This window comes from Elgaria multicarinata, chromosome 2, assembly GCF_023053635.1.
Source record: "Elgaria multicarinata webbii isolate HBS135686 ecotype San Diego chromosome 2, rElgMul1.1.pri, whole genome shotgun sequence".
NCBI classification, from domain to species: Eukaryota; Metazoa; Chordata; class Lepidosauria; order Squamata; family Anguidae; genus Elgaria; species Elgaria multicarinata.
In genome coordinates this window covers 37,447,311-37,471,358 of record NC_086172.1, presented here as the reverse complement: position 1 = coordinate 37,471,358, position 24,048 = coordinate 37,447,311, and the positions used below count along the sequence as shown (strand labels likewise).

The 24,048-nt window shown below is 40.3% G+C and overlaps 1 protein-coding gene across 1 annotated transcript in view; it reads left to right on the top strand.

Moving 5' to 3' along the window:
- The window catches only part of ITGA4 (integrin subunit alpha 4), a 51,844-nt gene extending 28,683 nt beyond the window's left edge, over positions 1 to 23,161 (top strand). Inside the window, exons 15-28 of the mRNA XM_063118597.1 lie at positions 1,103 to 1,260; positions 2,926 to 3,075; positions 4,928 to 5,004; positions 9,160 to 9,310; positions 11,991 to 12,089; positions 13,192 to 13,271; positions 13,654 to 13,743; positions 14,882 to 14,972; positions 15,848 to 15,955; positions 18,823 to 18,942; positions 20,704 to 20,823; positions 21,148 to 21,246; positions 21,533 to 21,652; positions 21,959 to 23,161. Of these exons, the coding sequence (XP_062974667.1) occupies positions 1,103 to 1,260; positions 2,926 to 3,075; positions 4,928 to 5,004; positions 9,160 to 9,310; positions 11,991 to 12,089; positions 13,192 to 13,271; positions 13,654 to 13,743; positions 14,882 to 14,972; positions 15,848 to 15,955; positions 18,823 to 18,942; positions 20,704 to 20,823; positions 21,148 to 21,246; positions 21,533 to 21,652; positions 21,959 to 22,063 (1,568 nt within the window). The 3' untranslated portion in view covers positions 22,064 to 23,161. The remainder of the gene's footprint in view (positions 1 to 1,102; positions 1,261 to 2,925; positions 3,076 to 4,927; positions 5,005 to 9,159; positions 9,311 to 11,990; positions 12,090 to 13,191; positions 13,272 to 13,653; positions 13,744 to 14,881; positions 14,973 to 15,847; positions 15,956 to 18,822; positions 18,943 to 20,703; positions 20,824 to 21,147; positions 21,247 to 21,532; positions 21,653 to 21,958) is intronic.
- The last annotated feature ends 887 nt before the right edge of the window (positions 23,162 to 24,048 follow it).

Here is a 24,048-nt window from a genome sequence, read left to right as displayed (position 1 = left end):
TGTTATTTGATCTCACCTAGCGGATTATAAAAAGGGATAGTTACTCACACCTTGCATAGTGTTTTAAGAAACATACACATGCAAACACATACACTGTTCTGCAATTCACTTTTGAAACCAATATGAAAAGCTCGAGTGTGCACAAAACCCCTTGTATGCATGTCTGTAGACAGTTCTGGCCTGCCTAAATCCCTTTTTAAGTCAATAAGACTTCAGCGTTCTTGGTGAAATCCAGTGTTGTCTTTCTGCCAACAGAATGGACGTTATTGCTGAAATAAGATTCACCCTCCCCTTGCCATAGCCATTTGCCCCCAAAATCTGTTCTGGAGGGTTGGGGGAGCCCTGGGGGCAGATCTCTGAGGGCCTGAAGGTGCAGAGGGAGGAGAGCAATTGTGTGTCAGCTTGTAAGGTCCTATAGCAGGTCACTTCACCTTGCTCCATAGCAGCTGGCATGGAAAGAACCATGTTTCTTAAAACACTATGCAAGGTGTGAGCAAGGTCAGGAATGCAACCTCAGAGTACAGGGAATTGTTGTGTGTGGAGGGGAGTTGACTGGAGAGGCCTGAAAGCGAGCTATCCCGAGCCTTCTCCAGCCTCCATCTCTGAGATACTTTTGCTAGATGGGCAAAAGAAGCCCGTCTAGCAGAAATCTAGGGTGGGAGGACAGGAAGGCAAAGATTGCCTCTCCTGCTCCTCCCGGCCCTGCCTAGGATGGCCATAAGCCTCTGAGTTCAGTGCTGTAGGATTCCACCCTTAACGATTTTTGTCTTATCTGCTCTACTCTATGGGGATGAGAGTGCTATGAAATGATTTGCTTACATCTGTAAACTAAATAAAAACCCCACATTCATCAGAACACACATTTGATATTTTGAAAAGGAAAAAAAAGATGTAAAGATCATATCACTGCAGCTCCAAAAGTCAGATAGAAAATCCTATAGCTTTTAGAATGATTTGAAAAATGGTACTGTGAAACTGGCATTTCAAGAAGTTGCCTACTATAATTCACCATTCATTTAATGAATATGGAAACACTTCTGGAATTACTTTTGAACCCCTCGTCTTATATTATCCATTCATTCTTTCTCTTTAACCTTTACAGTATTGCTTTATAATCTAAGCCTGGATGTTTACAGGAGGGCAGATACTGCAGCAAGGTTTTATTTTTCCTCTAATGGAACTTCGGAAACAACCTCTGGAAACATCGAGATTTACAGCAGCAACAATGTTACTTGCACAACTCACCAAGCATTCATGAGGGTAATGTGTTCTCTGTCTTAAACCAGGCTAGTTGGGATGAAATGGTTGGTAACAGCCAAGAGAGTGACAGGAGAAAAGGGAACCAAAAATTGATGGTTTTTTGTGCACAAAAAGAGAAGACCTACAGCGTTGCCTGCAGCACACCTGCCACTTCCACTTTTATTGCACGACCCATGATCTACTCCTTTGTAAGTAGATGAGCATGAGGTCTGTGAACCCAGACTGATGGACCATTTAGAGACTCAACATCCCAACAGACCGTGAGTTAACCACTGGGTTGTTCAGCCCCTAAATAACCCTTTGATCCAGGTTCAGACATCAGGCTGAACAACCTACAAAGGAGCCGAACTTGAGTTGTTAAGTAAAAGTGGAAGTGGCAGGCGGGCTGCTTGCAGTGCACAACAACCCATCAGTTTTTAAACAGATAGATTGTCATTACATGTGAACCAGTTCAATGTCTGCTGTTAAAGATACAGGAATAAAAAGGACAGCTTTTACCCACATGAGCCTACCTAGTTATGGAGGTCTTACTTAGAAGCCCTTCTTTGGCCCCTTCTGTCTTTCAAGATGAGGCAGGAGATTATCAGTAATAGGGCCTTTTTTGCTATGCCATCCTTATGCTAGTTTATGCTCTCTCCAGGGGCTTGCCTGGTGCTGAATGATGTTGAGTTTTCTACAGTTCTAACCTGGCTCTCTTTGTTTTTAACTCTGCTGCTATTTTTAATGCTGTTCTATATTATGTTTTATCCTTTGTTGTTAACATATGCAATCTTGTACACATCTACCTGGGAGTAAGCCCCATTGTGCTCACTGGGCATTATTTTACTTCTGAGTTGATTTATATAGGATTGCACTGTAAAAGTTTTAAATCATTGTTTTAATCTTGACAAACGTATCTGTGATTGGTTGTGTTGTCCCATATAACTTCCAGTCAGCTGAACCCTTCTATCAACAGGGAGGATGTGTTTGTGTAGCAAAAATGGAACTGAAAATTAAAGGGAACTCTTAATTTGAACTTGGAAAGGTCCTGTGGCATTCATGTATGCTGGAGCAGTTGTCATAAGATGACCAACATGGGTCATGTTGGATCAGGCCAAAGGCCTGTTCTAGTACAACATTCTATGCACCCGCTGACCAATCCAATACCTATGGGAACCCCAAAAGTAGGACATAAGTGCAATAACACCCTCCTGTTTATATTTCCTAGCAATTGCCATTTAGAGGTATAATGCCTCTCATACTGGAGATAATATATAGCCATCATGATTAATAGCCATTGATATCCTTATCCTCCATGAATGTATCTAATTCTCCTTTAAAGCTGTACAAGTTGACATCTATCACTACATCTTGCGGTACAAATTCCATAGTTTAGCTACAGTATATGCGTTGTGAAGAAGCACTTCCTTTTATCTGTCCTGAATTTCTCACCACTCTGCTTCATCGGATGACCTTGGGTTCTAGTATCACTTTTTTCACATTATGTATAATTTTGTATAACTCTGTCATGTCTCCCCTCACCTTTAGTACCTGAAATTGTAATTTGTTGTTTACATTAAAGTTGTGACTTAAATTAGTATTAGCTTTCATATGAGGCAGGATATTCTTTACCTACATACATGTTTGTTTTATGTAATTAACTCACTAGGTTTCCAATTTTCATAGAAAGATGTCAGGGATATCCTTGGTCCTGTACATGTTGAAGCCACCTATCGCCTTGGGCATCATGTTTTAAAGACAAGAAGTACAGATGAACTCCCACCACTCCAACCAGTTCTTCAGCAACGAAAAGAGGATGACATTATACGCAGCAAGGTAAGAATATGGGTTGCTTGCCTTTCTGTAACTATAAAATATGCATACCTGAAGCCAATTTTGCATTGTTATGTTATAATCCAAGGACGTAATTTTGTGTGCATGTCATTTTAATACAGATACTTAATGGTACTTAGCCTGAATGTAAAGATAGCCAAAGGGAACTTGGAAGAAGCCTTCCAAATGTGTTTCGTGTTCATTTCCTTATTGCAACTGGTTCTTTCTATGTAGCTGCTGAACTGGACTGAAATTCCAATTGTGCTTCTTTAGTTTAAGTGTGTTTTGTATTGTTGTATTGATATTGTTTGCCACCCAAGGAACTCTTCGGAACTGAAGCTGAGGAATGTCAATGTATTAAATACATACATACTTAAACTGGATTTAAGCATCTCACACTGTATATTCATTTTGGGCTAATTAATATGTTTCAGAACCATCATCATTACACACTTACCAGCATGGCGGTAGTAAGATAGTGACATGTGGCTATAGCAGTGGGGCAGAACTTCAGCCCCTGTGGCCCAGTCTAGTTCTCTGGGGTTCTCCAGAGGGTCCCACCCCCTTTCCTCTAACCACTGATTGTTTGGTGGCTTCCCAGCTTTTGTGCTGTTTTCTCCCCATTCTAAAAGGTTGAAATGCTTCTCCTAATAGCTTTAACGTAAAGTAAGCTGCATTATTTTTTTTGGGGGGGGGGGTATTTTAGTCCCACCTTTTTGCCCCGCTCCTTTTGCATTTGGCCCATCCACTACTAGAATATGCCCCCTAAGAGCTTCTCTAAAATGGGATTTGGCCCTCAGGCTGAAAGGGGTTCAACAGCCCTGGCTATAGAATGATCACATATGCAATTGCACATATAGAGCATATCCCAATACCAAAATGAATGGGGGCAGTCCATACTCACACCAAAGTCCAAATATACTAAATTGATTTGGAGATCAATGCCCACTGATGCGATTTATTCTTTTGAAACACATGTGAGACTGCTGGGCATATTTGAAAGCTTTGGAAAATATACATAGCCTAGAAAGGATGGCTTAAAAAATGTCAGCTGTGGTTACAGAGCCACTGCCTTATTCTAGAAACTTGAAATAGCAGTTAATACATACAAGTGTTTATTTGTATGCAGCCTTCTGCTGCTTGCATAGTTTTATAGATCACTGCAAATATTTTTGCCCTCTGATCTAATCTTTCCGATATAAAGACTGGGAAGGCAGTGGTTAAGACTATAATAAACTCCTCCAAATTAATGAAATGTTTCCCTTGACAAGTACCATTTTGATGAAAGGTCAAAAAGATTTGTTTCTCTGCCTCATGAAGCTTCTTAATAGCATCGAAATAATCACAGGGGGAAGAGAAAAGTCAAATATAAACTTGTCTGTGCCAGCTTCCCAGTTAAGTGACAAAGCAGCTTAGATTTTGTTGTTACGTTTCTCTGAAAAACATATAGTAGAAGTATTCAAGTCTCATCGCCCAATAGCAGGGCTGGCAGAGTGAAAGTGCTCCAGCGGGTCCAAATCAGGCCACTGTAAACTATTGCAGGAAGGAATGCCATTTATACGCAGTGTGTGGGCTGAAGTCTTCTAGTACTGTTAAGTGCCTCCTTGAGGTTTTAGTTAATGTGACTAAATAGAAAGAGCCTTCTGTCTCAGATCCCATGGTTTGGTGTTACTGATGGTAGAAGGTACCAGACTTGCATGCAAAGAAAGAAAAGGGGTGTGTATGCAAGAGTAGGAAATGGGAAGCAAGAATCCATTAGCAAAATATTATTTATAGTTGTGGGCTTCGTGGTAAGAGGGTTCTGAGTGTATTGATATATTGAAACATGAATAATTTTTGTTTTGTTCTTTTAAAGTTTGTGTTTGCAAGATTTTGCTCACAAGAAAATTGTTCTGCTAACTTGCAAGTTTCTGGAAAACTCGCATTTCCAAAGTAAGTCAAATGTGATTTCTATATGGTTAAAAAGGACTGTACGAGCTGTACAGACTTTTCTATTTCAATCAAAGATAGATCATCTTTAGAAGGTATTGGCTCAGTTTAGACTACACGTTTCTCTATGCAATGGGAAAACTCCATTCAACGGTTGAGTCTTTAGGAGGTACTCACCATACACCATGGTCTAACGCCACCATTGTGTGACTGTGGGCTCCCGTGGAGTTGAGTAAAAGGCAACATGAAGTTTGATTGACAGTTCCTCCACCATCTCTCCTCCCTTGGTCCTCCCGATAGTATCCCATCAGCCATTGCTGCAAAAAATAATAATCTTGGCAGCTTTCCTAGTGTGGCATTCGTTCCTTTCGCCGCTCTTGCCAGAGAACTCTGTAGCCAGTGGGAAAAGTCAACTCAACACAACGGAAAACTCCATGGAGTCCTCCACATGACATGCAACACAACAGTTGCGCAGGAACTCTTCTCTGCACAGCAAGGATATTCAGCGTGGAGTGTTTTCCCAAAAAACCCTCCGCTGTTCTGTGGAGTTTTCCAGCCAGACAACACATTTCTTAATGGTGGTACAAAAAGTCCACTGTGGAGTTCTAAAATCACCATTGAGAAATGTGTTGTGTGAACTGAGCCATTGAATAGAATGCCAAATTATTTCTTGCAGCATAGCGTGTGTGTTTGTGTACGCGTGTGTGTGTAAATTAGTGGAACTTCTAGGTATATATGCAAGGCTTGTGCCACAAGGCTTGCTACCAGCATGCACAGGAGCAGAGGAAACAACTGATACTACGTTGTTACCATTCCGATTATTCAAACCTGACCAATAATAATAATAATATATTTATTTATTTATTTATTTATTTATTTGTTACCTGCCTCTCCTTCCGGATTGAGGCCGGGTCAACACAAACGCCAAAAAATACATATAATTGATTAAAACATTTAAAATGAATACATTATTGAAAGCAGCACATTATTAAAAGGCATCTTAAAATTCAACTGGGTAGGCCTGCTGGAAGAGATCAGTCTTTATAGCTTTCTTAAAATCCGGAAGCCTGTTATGTTGACGAATCTCTTCATTGGTCATTCCATAATCTGGGAGCGGCAGAAGAAAAGGTCCTCTGGGTAATAGTTGTCAGCCCTGTTTTTGTTAACTGGAGTAAATTCTTTCCAGAGGACCTGAGTGTGCAGGGCGGATTGTATGGGAGAAGGCGATCCTGCAGGTAGCCTGGACCCAAACCATGTAGAGCTTTAAAGGTGATAACCAGCACAGTAAGCTTATGTAAGTGGTTCTTCTCCTTTCATGAAGATGAGCTGAGAACTCCCTGTGGGCAAAAGAACTTCATGCTCATGCCAGAGGTTCCATGCGTATTCCTGGAAAGGAATATTAGCGCATATATATCAATCATGTGTCCATTCAATAAATCATGGCGCTGAGCAGTGTTTGCCTGTTCTGATCATGTTAGAGCAGGGGGAGGGGTCCTAATTATTAGAGCAAAAGAGATGTTTCAATGGGTGAGCAGAGCCCTCCCTGTGCTCCCCTCTTACCTCTCCAAGCTTTTTTCTACCCCAGATTTCCAGATGAGCTCCTGTTAATTTTAAAAATCAGTGAAGAGAAATGTGTTTAGGGGAGACACTGGTGAAGTAAACTATGAGTCAGTTCAGAATGTATCACCCCCCAGCCGTGTCCTCTTTTGCTCTTAACCACTCTCCCCCCCTACACACACACACACACACACACTTTATACATGAATGGGGCAGACTGAGGCTTAAATAAATGAGTTTGCTGCCATCATGCCTTGTTTGGCCTTTCTGCAAGGTGTGAGACATTAAGCTATATATGAAACACTAGGTTTTTTATTTCCGGACAGACTATGTCCCTTATCTGTGAACAAAACAGTGTTCTTTTTAAAGGAAAGTAGGCTGCTTGCTTCCTTTCTAATTAAGAAATTAGATAGCGTTGATTGTGATTGCCTTCATTGCAGTCTTATATCTTATCTACTGATATGATTCCTTATCTGCTTCGGTCAAATAACTGAGTTTGTTTCTTTGATACACACATACACATGTCAAATGGATTTTATGCATTTGATTAAAGAATAATAATAAACTATGATTAGAGGTGAAAAACCCTAGTTCAACTTTCTCACATTCCCAGATGTGCACGTAGTTGATTTATTATATGCGTGCAGATACTCCACATTGGGCCTTTTCCCCCACCCGCTTTTGGCACCCTGTTAACAAAGCAAAATGCAGTAACACGTACAACAGGGAAGGGGGAGAACCATTATTTAAATATAAAGAAAGAACTTTAGAGCAAACAGTAAACGCACTGATCCAGCCCTGAAACCTTAGCATTTCCGCTTCTCTAATTTAGAACTTAGCTCCTTATGTAGTAGTTTTACCTTCTGTTCCCTGTCTAAGTGCCAACTTTTCTCCCGAAGGTGTTCAGTGACTAATGCGTTGGTCTCAAGCCAGAATATTTGATAAATGTCTATTTCAAGGCAGCTCTTCGGCAAGTCTTAATTAAACTTTAATGTCAAACTGAAGTTTACTTTTAAATTCTCTTAGGTACCTTTTGCTTGTTAACGTGATTAGGGAACACTAGGTGGAATATGAGATAGACATGTTCACTCATGTGCACAAGCTCTGTCTGATATTAACCTTGATGGAGATTTAAAAGACAAGAGCTCTTGTGCAGCATAAGTAATACAAAAGCAGCATTAAGCACAGACACACTTAGCAATGTGTTTTAAAATAGTGGAAATGGAACTAGTAGACAAAAAAGACATTCATCGCTAGTGAGACCAAGCAATTCCAGTCAAACACAAAAACTACATTGAGCATGTTTGAAGAGCGGGTGTTTGGGAAGAGGCTCAGAATGAATAAAGAGAACGGTTTGTGTGTACAACCACTTGATAAGCAGATCATCATCTGTAATTGTTTTGCCAAGTGGAAGAAGAATTGTACCACACATGCCTCTGATCAGACAGGAAATGGTAAACTTCTCTCCACCATTTAGTAGGGCAATAAAGACACTATAGAGGTGATGCTCTTACCACATATCTTCATCAGTTGTGTGATAAAATCTTTCTTATCCTTTATCTGAAAGGTACAGACAACTAAGCTAACCCCAAAAAGAGAGTATCCTGACTCTTAGAATGGTTTGGTTGCCTGTAAGGGTGAATATAGATGGCAACTTCTGTATTAATTGCAGTTTTATCCTGCCCTTTCTCTAAGGAGCTCAGAGTGTCATACATGGTTCTTCCTCTCCCACCCACACATTTTATGCTCATATCAACCCTATGAGGCAGATTAGAATGAGGGATAACGACTCACACAGATAAAATGTTTTAAATTTCCTTACCCCTTAGCAAGATGATACAGACTGCCACGCTATCCCAAGATGAGAGAGCTCACCCTTGTGTAGTTTGGTCTTCTACATAGTCTCAGATAACAAATTTACCAAGTGGTAAGATTGCAGGAGGTATCCATTAAAATAAACAAATAAATACATTTATATCACATCGGGAAGGTGCTTTCTTAACCCACAAGTAAGGCAAAAATGCTGAAAGTAGTCCATTGTTGCTTCACAAGGGACTATTTGTTCTATGTCAGAGGTGTGGCACCTCAAGCCCGTAGACTAATCCATCTTGCGTCGGGTCCCATGCTAGTCTTCTGGGGCTCCTCAGAGGGCCATGTGCCCTTTCCCACATCACCAGATGGATCCCACTCCTCCCCACCACCACACACACACAGCTTTTGTGGTTATTTCTCCCATTCTAAAAGGTTGCAATGCCTCTCCTAAGGCTTAGATACTGGCAGTAGGAGTTTTAAACTATAGGCATGCTGGTAGTTTAGGTGCTGCTGTCTTTGCCCCCAGCCCTGCCCAATGCCATAATGTGGCCCCTGAGAGCTTCTCCAAAATTGAATTTGGCCCTTGGGCAGAAAGAGGTCATTGCACTCCATCCTATGTAGACACCCCAGTAAGGAGAAAGTTTCAGTTCTTCCAGCTGAACTTCCCAGTGTGTCAACATTCAGCCTTGAGCCTAGAGGTAAACCTGGCCATTTCTTCTGTACTTGAGCAACTTTCATTTTTAGATATGCCAAAAATTAAATTAATAATGTTGTTTTAATTTTCTGTAGGCCCCATGAAAAGAAATCTTACCTTGCAGTGGGAAATATGAAAACATTGATGCTAAATGTCACCCTGTACAATGCTGGTGATGATGCCTATCAAGCTGCCCTCCATATCCAGCTCCCTAAAGGCCTTTATTTCACAAAAATTTTAGAGCAGGTAAGAACTGGATTTATATTTTTTATAAACTGACTATGCTCACACTCCAACCCATAGAACTGTCAGTAAATTAGCAAATAAAGCATTATACTGTACATTTTGCAATATTGTCCAGCATCTCCCACCCCATTGCGTCTTAGGCTAGCCTAGTATTTTTTAAAAAAATCAAAGTAGGGACAATACTGAACTTTCACCAAAAATCTTGGTGAGTCATCTACAGAAAATGTTGAATAGTTGGGCAGTGCAATCCCAACTTCTATTAAGCTGTATGATGCTGCAGATTTCCTTTTCGAAGACTATACCAAAATTGTTAGGGTAAAACCCCCAACCAGAAGGGAGGAACAGGAAAACCAGACAAGTCCAGATTCGTTGACCACTTCTTTATTGAACTACACATGTAGGAGGAAACTCACCCTCAATGGGTCGAAGACGAGCTTCTCTACCCATCATCCACAACCAACATCTTTTATAACATTCCATGCCCCTCCTGATGAGCTCATGGCTCCATCCCTCCTCCCATCCCTTATTGATTGCAGAGTTATACATTTTCCATAAATGAAACTATTTCTAACAGCTAACAATACATAATATTGTGACAACTATGCCCTGTTTATGTAACTTGCTGTACCAGATAAGCCCCCCATGCAAGGGCGGGCGAAGCCAACCTCGGAAAAGGAGGATCTGATCATGGATCTCCCCTCCCTGTTCACCTTCCACCCACCCACTTCTCCCAGCCAGAAGTACATTTTAAAGTGCAGGTGCTCATCATGACAGTACCCATAGCCACGCCTCCAAGGAAAGTCGAAACATTCAGGCAGTCGATATCAACAAACACATCCTAGCAGTTGTCATATCTCCCCAGGGAGCAGATCTTTTGTAAAGCCTAATGGCTTTTAATCGCCATTCAAGAACAAGACACACACACACCCAAAGTATTTCTCCTTATAGCAGGGAACAATATATTATTGATGGGAGAATTAATTTTCCCCCAGCTACTGTGTGGATTGCAGCTCAGCTCAGAGGGAAGAGGAAAACTTGAGAAGTGGGTGGCAGATATTGTCAACATCCCTGCTAATAAAAAAGGTGCTGGCTCTCTGACCCTATGAGCCTGGGCACCACTGCTCCCAGCTACGGCCAAAAGCTTCACAGCAGCTCCCCTCCTGAGGTTGGTGTTATGATCCCGAAAAAATGATGGTGAGAGAAAGGGGGAGAGACATATCCTGGCTGCAGGGGAGAGGCTGTGATTCTGCTGGATTCACAAGCCTCTCAGCCCCTGTCCCCACCCCTGGCAGCCTGACACATCTACATGGGCTCAAAGGGCTCTCTAGCAAAAGCAGTTTCACAGGGACGACAGAGGCCTGGTTCAAACAACATGCTAAACCATGCTGCTTAACCACAAAATGGTTAATGGAATGCATTGCATTCCGTTAACCATTTTGTGGTTAAGCAGCATGGTTTAGCGTGTTGTCTAAACCAGACAAATAGTGCACAAATAGTGCATAAAGAAAAGTGCACTGGAGTCAACTGGGTAGACAACTAGAAGCAGAGTATTTTTATTTATAGAATCATAGAATAGTAGAGTTGGAAGGTGCTTATAAGGCCATCGAGTCCACCCCCACCCGCCACCCCCACTCAATGCAGGAATCCACCTTAAAGCATCCCTGACAGATGGTTGTCCAGCTGCCTCTTGAATGCCTCTAGTGTGGGAGAGGCCATGACCGCCCTATGGAATTGGTTCTATTGTCTTACTGCTCTTAACAGTCAGGAAGTTTTTCCTTACCCACAAAGACATGTCTGGATCATCCTAGATGGGAGCATGGAAGTTTATAATCTGATCTACCAGATCTTTATTTTTGTGTAAAAACCAAGTGTTGGATGAGGGATTCAGATAGGTTCTGTGGTTAACCCTTTCTCCCCATGCCATTTTCCAAAGCTTAGTGAGATAGAGCACATGCTTTGCATACAGAAGGTCCCAGGTCCCTTGTCCTATCTGAGGAAGCTGAGCGAGGAAAGGAATCCTGTCTGAAACCCTGGAAAGCCGCTTCCAGTCAGTGTCGGCAGTACTGAGCTAGATGGACCAATGGTTTGACTCCGTATAAGGCAGCTTCCCATATTCTTATGTTCCAAATGAAAATTGCTCCCCAAATTTATTTGCTCTGTTTGGGAAAGCATATGGTGGGTACATGTATGTTTTCCTTGTCAGGGCAAACTCTAGCTTGGGCTGGGAAGGTGGGGTGGCACACACACCCTCGCAACAGTGTGGAGTAGTGGCTAAGTTGTTGGACTGGAAGTCGGGAGATCCGGGTTCTAGTCCCCACTCAGCCATGGAAACCCACTGGGTGACTCTGGGCCAGTCACAGACTCTCAGCCCAACCTACCTCACAGGGTTGTTGTTGTGAGGATAAAATGGAGAGGAGGAGGATTATGAATGCTGCCTTAGGTTCCTTGGAGGAAAAAGGCGGGATATAAATGTAATAAATAAATAAATAAATAAATACATCTATCCAAATTGGTGGGTTTTATTGCTCTCCTTACAAAAATATAATGGGGCATATCCACTTACAGATCCCCATTGTCTTGTCAATGTCTTTTCCTCAGCTTTTTGAAAATTTACTTTTGCAAACCATCCATACTCTTCTTCTGTCTGCTGCTTTTAATACGCTGTTTGTTGTTGTCGCAGGAAGAAACCCAGATACATTGCGAAGTGTCAGAAACGGAAAGCCATGCAGTAAAACTCGACTGCAGTGTTGGGTATTTATACGTAGATCACCTATCAAAGGTACAATTTATTTTTATTAATTTACTCATTCATTGCCAAAGGCAATCCCAGGGCTGTGTACATAAAAATATGGAAAAATTATAAAAATGAAATAGATCACCAGATTAAAGATTTAATTTTTTTTCCTTTTTAAACCAAATTGCATCCTTTACTGTTACCACTGTTGTTTACACTAAGGAACACACCCACAATGTAATATGACAAATAGCCTCAAAATTGTGCTTTTCTTGGAAGAGCATATCCTCATTTTTCTTTTTATTTCAACAAATAGCCTTGTGCCTAGGATATTGTTGTTTCACTGTCATCTGTATCTCCATACATTTTGTAATACATTTCCCTGGCAATAGAATTTTGTAGAGAAATAAAAGTAGAAGACCAAGATATGATGTCAGAATGAAGCATTTATTGGTGATGAGAAATTGCTGGGTATGGGGTGCTACCAGTGTATCTTGTACTTTAGAAATTATTTATTATGGGTTGCATCCAATAGTGTCATTCTCTAATACAAAGTTTCTACTGGCTGCAGAGCATGTATTATTGTTCTTGCACAAGTCTTAAACGTTTTGGCCCTGCTTGCGCAAGGCATTCTATAAGATGTTCGGCAAGGCATTCTGCAAGGCTTTAGGTTTGCAGAATGCCTCATTAGTTTACCGTGTTCCTTGCACTGGTTGTGATAGTTGTGCTGCTAGTGGGTGCAACCCGCTTGTGCAGTGTTAATCCTTGTACTTGTCCTCTAGGGTAACACAGGATATAATTCCATATTTTGTGTACTTGGTTAAAGTAGTATTTGTAATAGATGCTGCCACAAAAATGCAACATGTTTATACAATAAGCAAGATGAAAGATATATATAGGTAGCAATCCTAATCACACTTGCTAGGAAGTACGTTCCATTAAACTCAGTAGTACCTACTTCCAAGTAAGCATATTGAGGGATGATTAAATGAGTTATAAAGGCAGCATACAGTTCAGACTTGAATAATATACTACTGATACTAATTCTAATAGAGAATACTTTATATAAATAAATAATAAATGAAATGCTTGCCAATAGAATACTGTTGTATTCATTTAACCCTAACGTATTTCATTCGCTCCACAGATGGATTTTAGTTTTGTGTTGGATGCAAGCTCACTTAGCAGGGCAAGAGATGACCTCGGCATCAGCATTAATGCAACTTGGTAATGTTATTTACTACAGATTGCTGTCTTGGTCTAATATTGTTTCTGCATTTGAAAGACAGAACAGAGAATTATACTAGAAGTTATTGAAGTGCAGGAAAGCATGTATTCCATAATTTTCAGAAGCCCCAGAGAAAGCAAATAAAAGCTATTGAAGTGAGTCTCTTGGTTTGATTTGCAAAAATAGACCATGTGTACAATCCAAATAAGCTTAACACTTCCACTGAAACTAATGTGACTAAAAGTACTTACCTTTGGTTGAATTATGCTATCGCTTAGTACCAAAAATGCATTGTAGAAAACTTTTTTATCTAACCAAATATGATCTGTATGCATACGAATGGGTGTTGTGATGCTTTCTAATGTTTGTTTCCTTCTATAGTGAAAATGAACTGGACAAGGACATACTGTTGGATAACAGCCTAATTTTAACTTTGCCTCTGAAGCATGAGGTTGAGCTGAATGCTCATGGGTAAGCCAATGAATTTGCAAACCCACATAGAATTGTTTATGAACTACAAAGCAACATACGGGGAGATTCCAGTCAAGGCTTTAATGGCGCCTTCCCCTTGCCTCTCTGACAGACGTTTACGAATGGTCCAGACATTTATCGCCTACTCATGGAGCCTCCCATGTTTTTCTTTGTGCTTCTTCCATCTTTTCTCTTAATGCAAAAATCCATTAGGGAGCAAAATATGGAACTGCTGCGTATTGCCTTTGGATTGCTAGTGCTAGGAACCCTCCATCTAAAATCACTCACAGAGCTTTGCTCTCTCCACAGGATTTTGAGGAAGCCAGTGTAACACTTCCAAAAACTAATTGTTGGTTGAGCTTTTGGTGCATTTTTTATGGAAAGGCAACATAAAAGTGTTTCGAATAAATACAACTGCAGAAAGATAATTAGATTAGATGCAGAATGCATGTACTAGACTCTATAAAGAGGCACTGTCAGCCCTTAGTATACCATAAAAGCACAGAGTAGAGGCTTATTAACTAGCAAAAGCCTTTCCCCCCCTGAAACGGTTGTTATAATGCATAGTGGTCCTGGTAGACTTTTATTAATGAACTGGAAATCTGTTTATTTAATTTAGATACCTTTAACAAATATTGTGAACGCACCCATTTTTTTCAATTTCTTCTTAAAGTATCTATTAGTTTTGTTAACTCTTAATGAAATTCTCAGAACATGTGAGTAGGGAGGGATTAGAGGATTTTTGAAAGACAAAGAGAGGGGCATTCAGTGGGTAGTGCATATGCTTGGCATGCAGAATATATTCCACTTTCAGCCCTTTGGCATCTCCAGGTAGGACTGTGAAAGGCCCCTGTCTGAAACCCTGGAGAGCCACAGCCAGTCAGTGTAGACAATACTCAGCTACTGACTTAGTATACGACAGCTTCCTGTGCTCCTATAGGTTGGCCTCACATCGGCTGCTGCAATGGCTCAGGACCAGGCTTCCTGTAAGTCTTGTTCTGCTTTCCTTTCTGCTGAAGTGCGATGACAAACATCTAGTTCTTAGAATTGTGTAGGGAATTATGCCTAAGGGGGGGAGTGGATGTACTTTAATCACTATGCATTCTCTTTCATTTCTTTTGGAAAACACCATTTGTAGGTCTGTGTTACCAACGTCATTTGCTTATGGGCCCAATGAGGAAAATTCATCTGTTACTTGCATGAAGGAGACAATCAACTTCATGTTCCATGTAAGAGCTGTAAATCCGTCAAAATTCTGTAATCTTGCTGCTTTGTAAAAAGTGAATCAAATGAAAATTGAAATGGGCAAATCATCACTTTTATTGGAGAAAAGCTTTTTATTGGTAGGAAGTTAATGTGATTTCAATAAATATACACATTCTGGGTGAGGCTTTGCCCAGAGTGACTGTTCCAGGGGTAGGCAGAATGGTGCTCTCCAGATGTTTTGAACTACAACTCCCATAATCCCCTTCCAGCATAATCTGTTTTTGGAGTTGTCATCCAAAACAGCTGGAAGGCATCAATTGCCTACCCTTCTTGGAATACAAGTCCTTCAATATTACCTGTTGTGTCAGTTTTTTAAGTTTAAGTGAAAAAGAATGTTAGTTTGCAGTTTTTCAATTGCATATACCAGTGAATTAAGCCATTTACAATGAGTGAAAACAACCTTTTGAAAACCGGTGTCAACATTTTTGCTCTTTATTTTTAATCTTTTAACAAGTCTTTCACAGCTATGAATTGGTCAGGGGTTGGAGTAGGGATGGAAGAGGAGGTTGGAGTTAGACATAGATGGCAACTGAGAGGCTTTATTTTTATAGGTCTTGGGGTTTTTTCAGTTCAAATTTATTAGGCTTATGGTAGGTCATGTCATCATATTATTGGAATATAAGCCTTGAAAGGCAAGAGGGGCTGAGGTATTGAATAGATGCTGCACATATTAAAACATAAAAACATTTAGTGTTCTAAAGAACTAAAATACTAGAAAAACTATTAGTTTGGAATTCAAAATTTTGAAGAGTTCAAGTATTTGACGCTACGTGTGTCTGGTTCGGATCCCAATTTGAGAGATGTTCCAGCCATAATTGTGGCCTCCTTTACTCCTTAGGTTAGTAATCTTGGACTAAGCCTGGCTCCTGCTGTAGACATGATGATACAGATACCCAATTCTTTTGCACCAAAAGACAATAAGCTGTTTAATGTTCTGGATGTCAAGGTATGCCTAGTTTATTTTCTGCATTTGGAGTCTCGTTTGTGACATAGTGGCTGTGTTCGGACAACACTTTTGTCATTGGTGGGTGGAGCAGTCAATTCATGGTTGGCTTTTTTGCGGGTATTCCCCACACAAAATGGTGCCATGCCCCCATGGAGCGGTTAAGGCTCGAATGGAGTGAATTACTACTCAACCCAGCATTTGATTGACACACCCTCCACCCCTATCCCTGCCCTCCTTCCTCCCGCAGTTTTTCAGATACTATCCCAGCAGCCTCTGCAAGTTGTACTGGCTGTAGCAGAGCAGCCAGCTCGGTTTTGGCTACTCTTGCCGGACAACTCTATAACCAGGCGAAAACATCAACTCAATCGTTCAGGAAAACCACTGGCTTGGTTTGGACCATGCAAAAAACACGAGTTGTGTGAGAAGTCAACCCTGCAGCCAGTTGTGTTTCTCCAGTTGTTTTTCTGCCAAAAAAAAGTCCACCGCGGGGTGGAAATTGCCCAACAGATGACACAAATAGCAACCATTGCCCATTCCATTGAGGGTTGACTCCTTAAAATTTTGGGGGTGTTTTTTGTGTCATCTGAACACAGCCAAAGTTTCTACAATCAAATTTACAAATTATAATTGAGTGATTGTCAGGTGCTGTAATTGAATGATTGTCAGAGTGTTGGGAACAAATGTTTGTTTATTACATTTCTATACCGCCCAATAGCTGAAGCTCTTTGGGTGTTTCACAGCAATTAGGACCATAAAATACAACATAAGACACAATATAAAAGTTTAAAATTAAAGTATAAAATAAAAGTAAAAACCAAAATAAAAACTAGCAGCAATGCAAAGACTTAAAATGTGGTAACAGGTGTTTAGGACTTCCACAGGCAAGTGAAAGATCAAAATCAACTGATCTGTTCATTTAAAAGGGCTGGAGTGGGGGGGAGTGGGAAGAGGTGATGTGATGTTCGCCCTGTCCTGGATGGGGTTGCACTCCCCCTAAAGGATCGGGTCTGTTGTTTGGGGGTGCTCTTGGATCCAGAACTGTCACTTGAGGCACAGGTGATCTCAGTGGCAAAGAGCACCTTTTACCAGCTTAGGCTGATATACCAGCTGCGCCCTTATCTGGACAGAGATAGCCTAGCTACAGTTATCCATACTCTGATAACCTCTCGTTTGGATTACTGCAATGCGTTATACGTGGGGCTGCCTTTGAAAACTGTCTGGAAGCTTCAGCTGGCACAAAACAGGGCAGCCCATTTACTAACAGGGACTGGCCAGTGAGATCACATTACGCCAGTCCTTTTCCAGCTTCATTGGCTGCCAGTCCAGGTCCAGGCCTGATTCAAAGTGCTGGTATTGACATTTAAAGCCCTAAACGGTTTGGGGCCAGGTTATTTGAAGGAACGCCTCCTCCCATATGTACCTGCCCGGACCTTAAGATCATCTACAGGGGCCCTTCTCCGTGAGCCCCTGCCAAAGGAAGTGAGGCAGGTGGCTACTAGGAGGAGGGCTTTCTCCGCTGTGGCACCCCAGCTGTGGAATGAGCTCCCCAGAGAGGTCTGCCTGGCGCCTACACTGTACTCCTTTCATCGCCAGCTGAAGACGTTTTTATTCTCCCAACATTTTAACAATCTATAAATACATTTTAACATGGTGTTTTAAATTTGTAATTTTGCATTGCTGCTGTTTTTATCTGGTTGAGCTTTTTTATTGTATTTTATATAATGGTTTTATACTGTTGTTTTATATTATGAATGGTTTTAATTTTTGTGAACCGCCCAGAGAGCTCTGGCTATTGGGCGGTATAGAAATGTAATAAATAAATAAATAAATAAATAAAAGCAGATTATAATAAACTCAGGTAGGTGAGCAGGAACAACAGATATTGGTTCAGAGGACTGCTGATGAGTTGCTCAGAATGAATAATAGCAGCAGGCCCTGATGGCTTTATAGAAGTAGAAAGTGGTTGGTTCTCAATGTTCAGTTGAGTCCTTGGTTAGAAGGGTTCCACTTCAAGGTTGCTGCTAGGAGACTTCAAGTGCCTGTGGTTTTCTCCTCCTCCAATCTCCTTTCCAGATGGGTGCATTGAGTAACTTGTACCTGCCCTCAGGGTTCCCAGCTCAAGCTCTGCTGTGTTTGATGGTGATAAGTGTTTCCACATTATAGTTGTGATCCAGAAATGCATTAAATCTTAGTTTGCTTAAGGACATTATGGCTCAATTCCATTACTATGTAGAAGTGCCCACATAGAATTTGCAAATAATGGTGACACATCAAAACAGTGAAACACTGACAAAAGTTACAGCTGTGAAGGCGGTTGGGATGGAGCTACAGTGTCACACAGGACCTTTTTACACAGCAGATATGGGTATGAAGACTTTCATGTAGCAGACATCTTTGGGTCCTGCAATTGTGTCTGGAGCCATTGAATGCCACTTATATCCCAACTCTTACCTAACCCTAAGATGTGACCTGGTAAATCCCAAACTCCCAGTTACAGCTGAGAATCCTCCTCTAGATGTCCTACTTCTATTATCTATGATGGTACAGAGTCCCACACATAAGAGCAGGATCAGGCCTACTTTTCTCTGCCAACCCACCTCCACGCCACAGTATAGCATAGCTGAAAGGTAATACAAATTTAGTCATGGATAAAGTTTAGATGCTAGATCTGCTCTCTTTCTCCAAAGCTACCTATATATAGTTGTTTTTCTTTTTTGGCCATGCGTTAAGAACTGAGTAAGTTCTGTTAAAATAATGTGATTTATTACTAAGTAAACTTGTTAGAAATCATGGTGTATGCAAGCTTTAGATGTTTCTTCTAATAGAATCTGAAAACTAAATATAATTGTGCTTTTGCTCATTTTCAGACAACTGTTGGACAATGTAGCTACAAAAATTATACAAGGGACTGTACTTTACCAGAACATCATGCAAATATGCTGCAAGATCTCATTACATTCTTTACAAAGATTGACAAGAGATTATTGGTAATTTCTATTTAATTTGTTTTGTTCATAGATATTTGTAGTGTTTTAAATTAAAGATATTGGGTTGAATCAAATAGCCATCTACCATTGCAATGAAAATGCTGGTGAAATGGAATTCCTATCCCCTGCAGTGCTGCACACACACACCCGGAAAATCTGCTCTGGAGGATTGGGGAAGCATCCAGAGTAGATATGGGAGCCATGGGGGAGAGAAACGGGAGGTCCTGTTGACCTTTACATTTAACTATTATATACCTAAATGAAATGTAATGGATTAACACACTTCCACATTATATTTTCTTAATTAGATAAGCGATTTTTCAGTACTAGAAAACAAGTTAGGTACATAATAGTTAAAAGTAAACTTTGGCCGTATAAAGAAAAGGAAAACAAAAGGTACTAAGGATTCACTACTTTCGAATTTGGAATATGAGGCATCAATCTTCAAGAGAACTGACAAGAGATGATTGAATATGTTTCTAATTCAATTAAGAAAGGTTTACTATCAAGATGTTACGAAAGGCATATTTTGTGTAGCAGTGGGATGCTAAAATATTGAAATGGCCAAACCTGTTTGAAACTATGATTACCATAAAAGCAGAACGTGCAGAAACAAAGAAGAAAGTCCTGAAAAGTCCATAATCACTATGTTCTCTACATCTAATGTTCTGTGCTGCCAAAGGTTCAAAACAGTAGAGATATCAGTCACTGTTAGTATATACAGATGCTGAATAACCCAACTGTGTTTAGGGCTTTAGTGTGTTTCCCTGTTCTGAAAGATCTTTGTGTGTCATTCTACACTCTTGCTCACCCTCCACGTGGACAGCCTCCACAATATTTGTTGCCACAGCAATTATATCCATATATCAATTATCATCATTATAAACCATCATTTAGTGTTATGTGCATGAGCAGAAAGGAGCCAGCACAAAGCTCAAACGTTCCCTTCCATCCTCTGGCGTGGCCAGGAGGAATAAACTAGCATTCGGTTTCACTTTGCCCCAATTCCTTGTTACATGCGAACCAGGAATTGTAGTCTAAAATAAGCTAGCTTGCTGAACAAGCCAGCTAAACAAGCCAGGATTTGTAGTTAGCCTTCTTAGCAGTCGACTTGGGAGCTTGTTTATTTAAAGCTATGATTCATAGCTTTGCTCAGGATCTTTTCTGAATATGCCTGTAGTGCTAAGCCATGGCTTAGCATTACGTATGAACCCTCCCAGTGATGGATCTAGTTCCCAGCTCTGTAGCCAGTCCAGTGCTGTTGTTGTTGTAATGCAGGTTTTCCCACATGCCAAAAATAAATGAACAAGAAGTGTCTTACTATTCACAATGTTCTTGAAACTGAAATTGTAAATTAAGGTACTCAGGTCTGTGAGATATTTTTTGACAGAACCCTTAGTGCTTCAGATGTTTTTTATCAGCTTTAAAGAGATTGTAAACATTATGTTTGCACCAGCTTTACGGTATAGATCAAGAGAGAGGAACTAAGTTGGGAATTGGATGCTCAGCCCTCCGATGTCAGGGAATGCTTCACATATGCTCCATCCTCTCCAGTGGAGGAAGATGTGGCAAAAGCCAAAGTGGCCACAGCCAAAGCAGTGGCTGAAGCACTCCAGTTGTGGCTAGGACCATTTTGCCCCCATTGTGACTTGACTTCCATAAGAATCTTTCTTCATGAAAACAGGCAAAATCATAAAAAAATTGATTAAAATTAATAGCCTTGCATAGTAATATCTAATATGTTTGCTCTCTCTTCTAAAGTACTGTATGAAAGATGACCCATTCTGTTTGCTAATACTTTGCAACTTTGGAGACATGGAAAGTGGGAAGGAAGCAACTGTTCATGTTAATTTGGAAGCAACACCTTCGTTGTTAAACATGGTAAATATTTTAATCTTTGACCTATCATATTGGTGGTTATAAATACATGTAACTGAAAGCCAGAAACTTCAGGGCAAAATCCAGCTAAAATGTTGTGATTTTCAATCCTGCTGATTTCGGTGACAGAGATTTAAGCACATACTCAACTAACTCTCTCTCTCTCTCTCTGAAATCAATGGAACTGTAAAGTACTTAACATTGGCTGGTCATGTTCTATGTGGGTTCCCAACTCTGCATATTTTTAACCCCAATTCAATAGGTATATATTATTTTCTCCAGATGTAACATTTAATTTTTAGAGAGTAACATACCTTTTAAAAACAGGATGAAGCTTCATCACTTATATTTGAGGTAAAAGGAAAAGTTTCAGCGTATCAAGATCCCAAAGTCATTGAAATGCACAAGGACAAGCAAACCACATATGTAAGTACTGTTAAATGACATTTGATTAGGGAAGAATAACAATAGGCTGAAAACACACCCCTATTTCCTTGGTATAACGCCTGAAATCCTAAACACCAATGAAACCAATGGTATTGAACCTCTTTTGGAACCTATTAATGTTTGTACCTTGAAGGCAACTCTGCCACTAATTCCAGAAAAAACCTATTTGTGCTTGTATTAGAAAAATGGTGGCACAAGCCTCCTAATAGTTCTTCATTTCTGTGAATGTATGGTATACTTATTGTACATACCTTATTTTGTGCAGGTCATTCTGGAGGGACTTCATAACCAAAAGACTAAAACTCGTGTTACAATGCTGATAATTGGAATAGGTTCAATAGTTGGACTTGCTTTGCTTTTGTTTCTTGCATGTATTTTATGGAAGGTACGTAGTTCAATGGCAATCTTATTTCTGTGAATACCTTTTATAAGATGTTCCATATAAATTAAAAGCACCAGTGAGGCATTAATAGAAAGATATTATGTTGTGTAGACCTAACTTTATTGGGCAACAATCCAACCAAAGTTCAGAATATTTAAAACACATCCTTAAGAATCTCTGTGAAATTAGTGGAACTTAAAAGGTGCTTACCTTAGATGGATCATGCCTTTTTTAAAAAATATTAATAATTAACAATTTTAAAAAAATATTTGCCAAAGTTTAAATTAATTCTGAAATTGTGTATTCCAGCTTGGCTTCTTTAAAAGAAAATATAAACTTCTCCCACAAGAACAAGATGGAAGAGAAAGTTGGAGCTTTGTAAAAAGTGAAAAAAATGATAGCAGTGATGAATAAGAGTTTTCTATCTAACAGTAGAAGGATCGGTTTCATCAAAGGCACGGATTACAAGAATGGACAAGTCCTTGTCATATATACCTGAGCAGAAGAAAAATTTCATCTTAACTGGGTTCTTAAAATACACATCATAGAATCTCTGAAGAATAAATGTAAAATATAAAAAATTCAAGACAACTAGTTTCTGGCTGCAAAGGCAAAAGCAAACCAAATGAAAACAGAAACTGGGTTCAGACAACACGATAACCAACCAACGGTGGTTTAAATAGTCGATAGCTCATTATTTAACCCACTGTGGGTTATCGTGTTGTGTGGAGGGCACCGTTGGTGATTTTGTCAACCACAGAGTTGCAAGGTAAGAGTGGTCAAAACGGTGGCAGCTGCTCTAGTCTAGCCAACAGGATAGGTTTTCAGCAACAATGGCTGATGGAATACTAGTGGGAGGACTGAGGGGGAGAGAGGGCAGGGGATGAGTGAGTCAACTCAGTGTGGGCTAATAGTTGTGTGGGGAACACCCCCTAGATAAACAACTGTCAACTTGGTTATTATCCAACCATTGACCACTGTGTTGTCCGAATGCAGCCAGAGAAACACTAGGAAAGAACCACTTCTTGTAAAAAATATATGTTTTGACAAGGAGCATAGACTGAATCATACTTGAATTCAAGTGCATATCCTCACTGCCCCAGAAGTTAGCTAATAAAATTATAAATGTAACAAGTAAATACATTATGAGCAGACCCTGGGGCATAGCAATAAACAATACCTTCACTTACGTTTTAAAACAATGCAGGATAAAGTTTTTCCTATGTACAAGAGAACTGACATTCCCTTATATACTATTTGAAATGTATACTACTAAATTAGACAAATTTGGTCATTGATACTATTATGGTGCATCCTTTTCCACCCAGTTCACTGAATTGGGGATTATGTCAGCAATTGTGAAGCTTGCACAGGCAGGGACTTCAAGAATTCTTTTTTTTTTTTCTTCCCCAGGGCCAACCTGACCCCAAAACACAAAATCAGAGATCTTTAACCTTCCTCAACCCCAAATCACACACATGGAAATTAATCTTTGTACCACAACTCTTTTCATATTCACTCCCTGTAGAAGCAGGAGCTTGGAAACCTTTTGCTCTGTGAATGCAAAGCATCTTCAATTCATAAGAGAAGAATGCTGCTCACATCCCCTTCTGTGAATGGAAGGATTGAAAGCATTAGTTCTATTTAAGCATTCTTTTCCCAATAGTTCTGGTCACCTCCCCCACCATTTCCTTCTGCATTTCTTGTTGTACTCCATGTGTTCAGGGCAATGAATGCAGTGGGGAGCATTTTTCTATACGTGCAGGCTTACCATGTAGTTTAGAACCCTGGAATAATCAAGGTTTGAAATCCGTGGGGGAAACTTGCAGAGGTTTTGTCCTCAGCACCTGGAGAAAGGGTGCAGATCTAGTGTGTTCATCCTTGATCCCTTTCTCATATGTTCATTAAACTCCAAAATAGGGTTTTTAGTCCCCAGCCTATGTGAAGTTTCTCATGGGCAGTCCCTCAGTTTGCAGCTAAATCATAATCTGGATGCTCTAAATGGGGGTACAGTAGTCAATCTTCTGCATTAGCTTTTGGAGAAATGCAGTAGTCAGTTCTTTTTATACAATCATTGCATTTATTTTTGAACTTATTAAGAACAAATGTCATTGGGCCAAACAGGCCCGAAGTGGTTCGGCTGCTTCAGCAATGATGTTTCAATGCCAGCTGCAGGATCTGGGAGTCCATTGGACTTGCTACTCTTTGAGCTGCACGCCCCCCCCCCCCCCTGGTTCTGCAATATGTTTCAATGCCAGCTGTATCAGCTGTGTTTATATGTCTTGTTGCTCAGCCACACAAAGTTCTTCTCATAGCTCAGAACCTCCATTGTGTCATAGTTCAGAACCTTGGTGCATCACATTGCCTTAGCATTTTATATATATAGATACCATAATTTA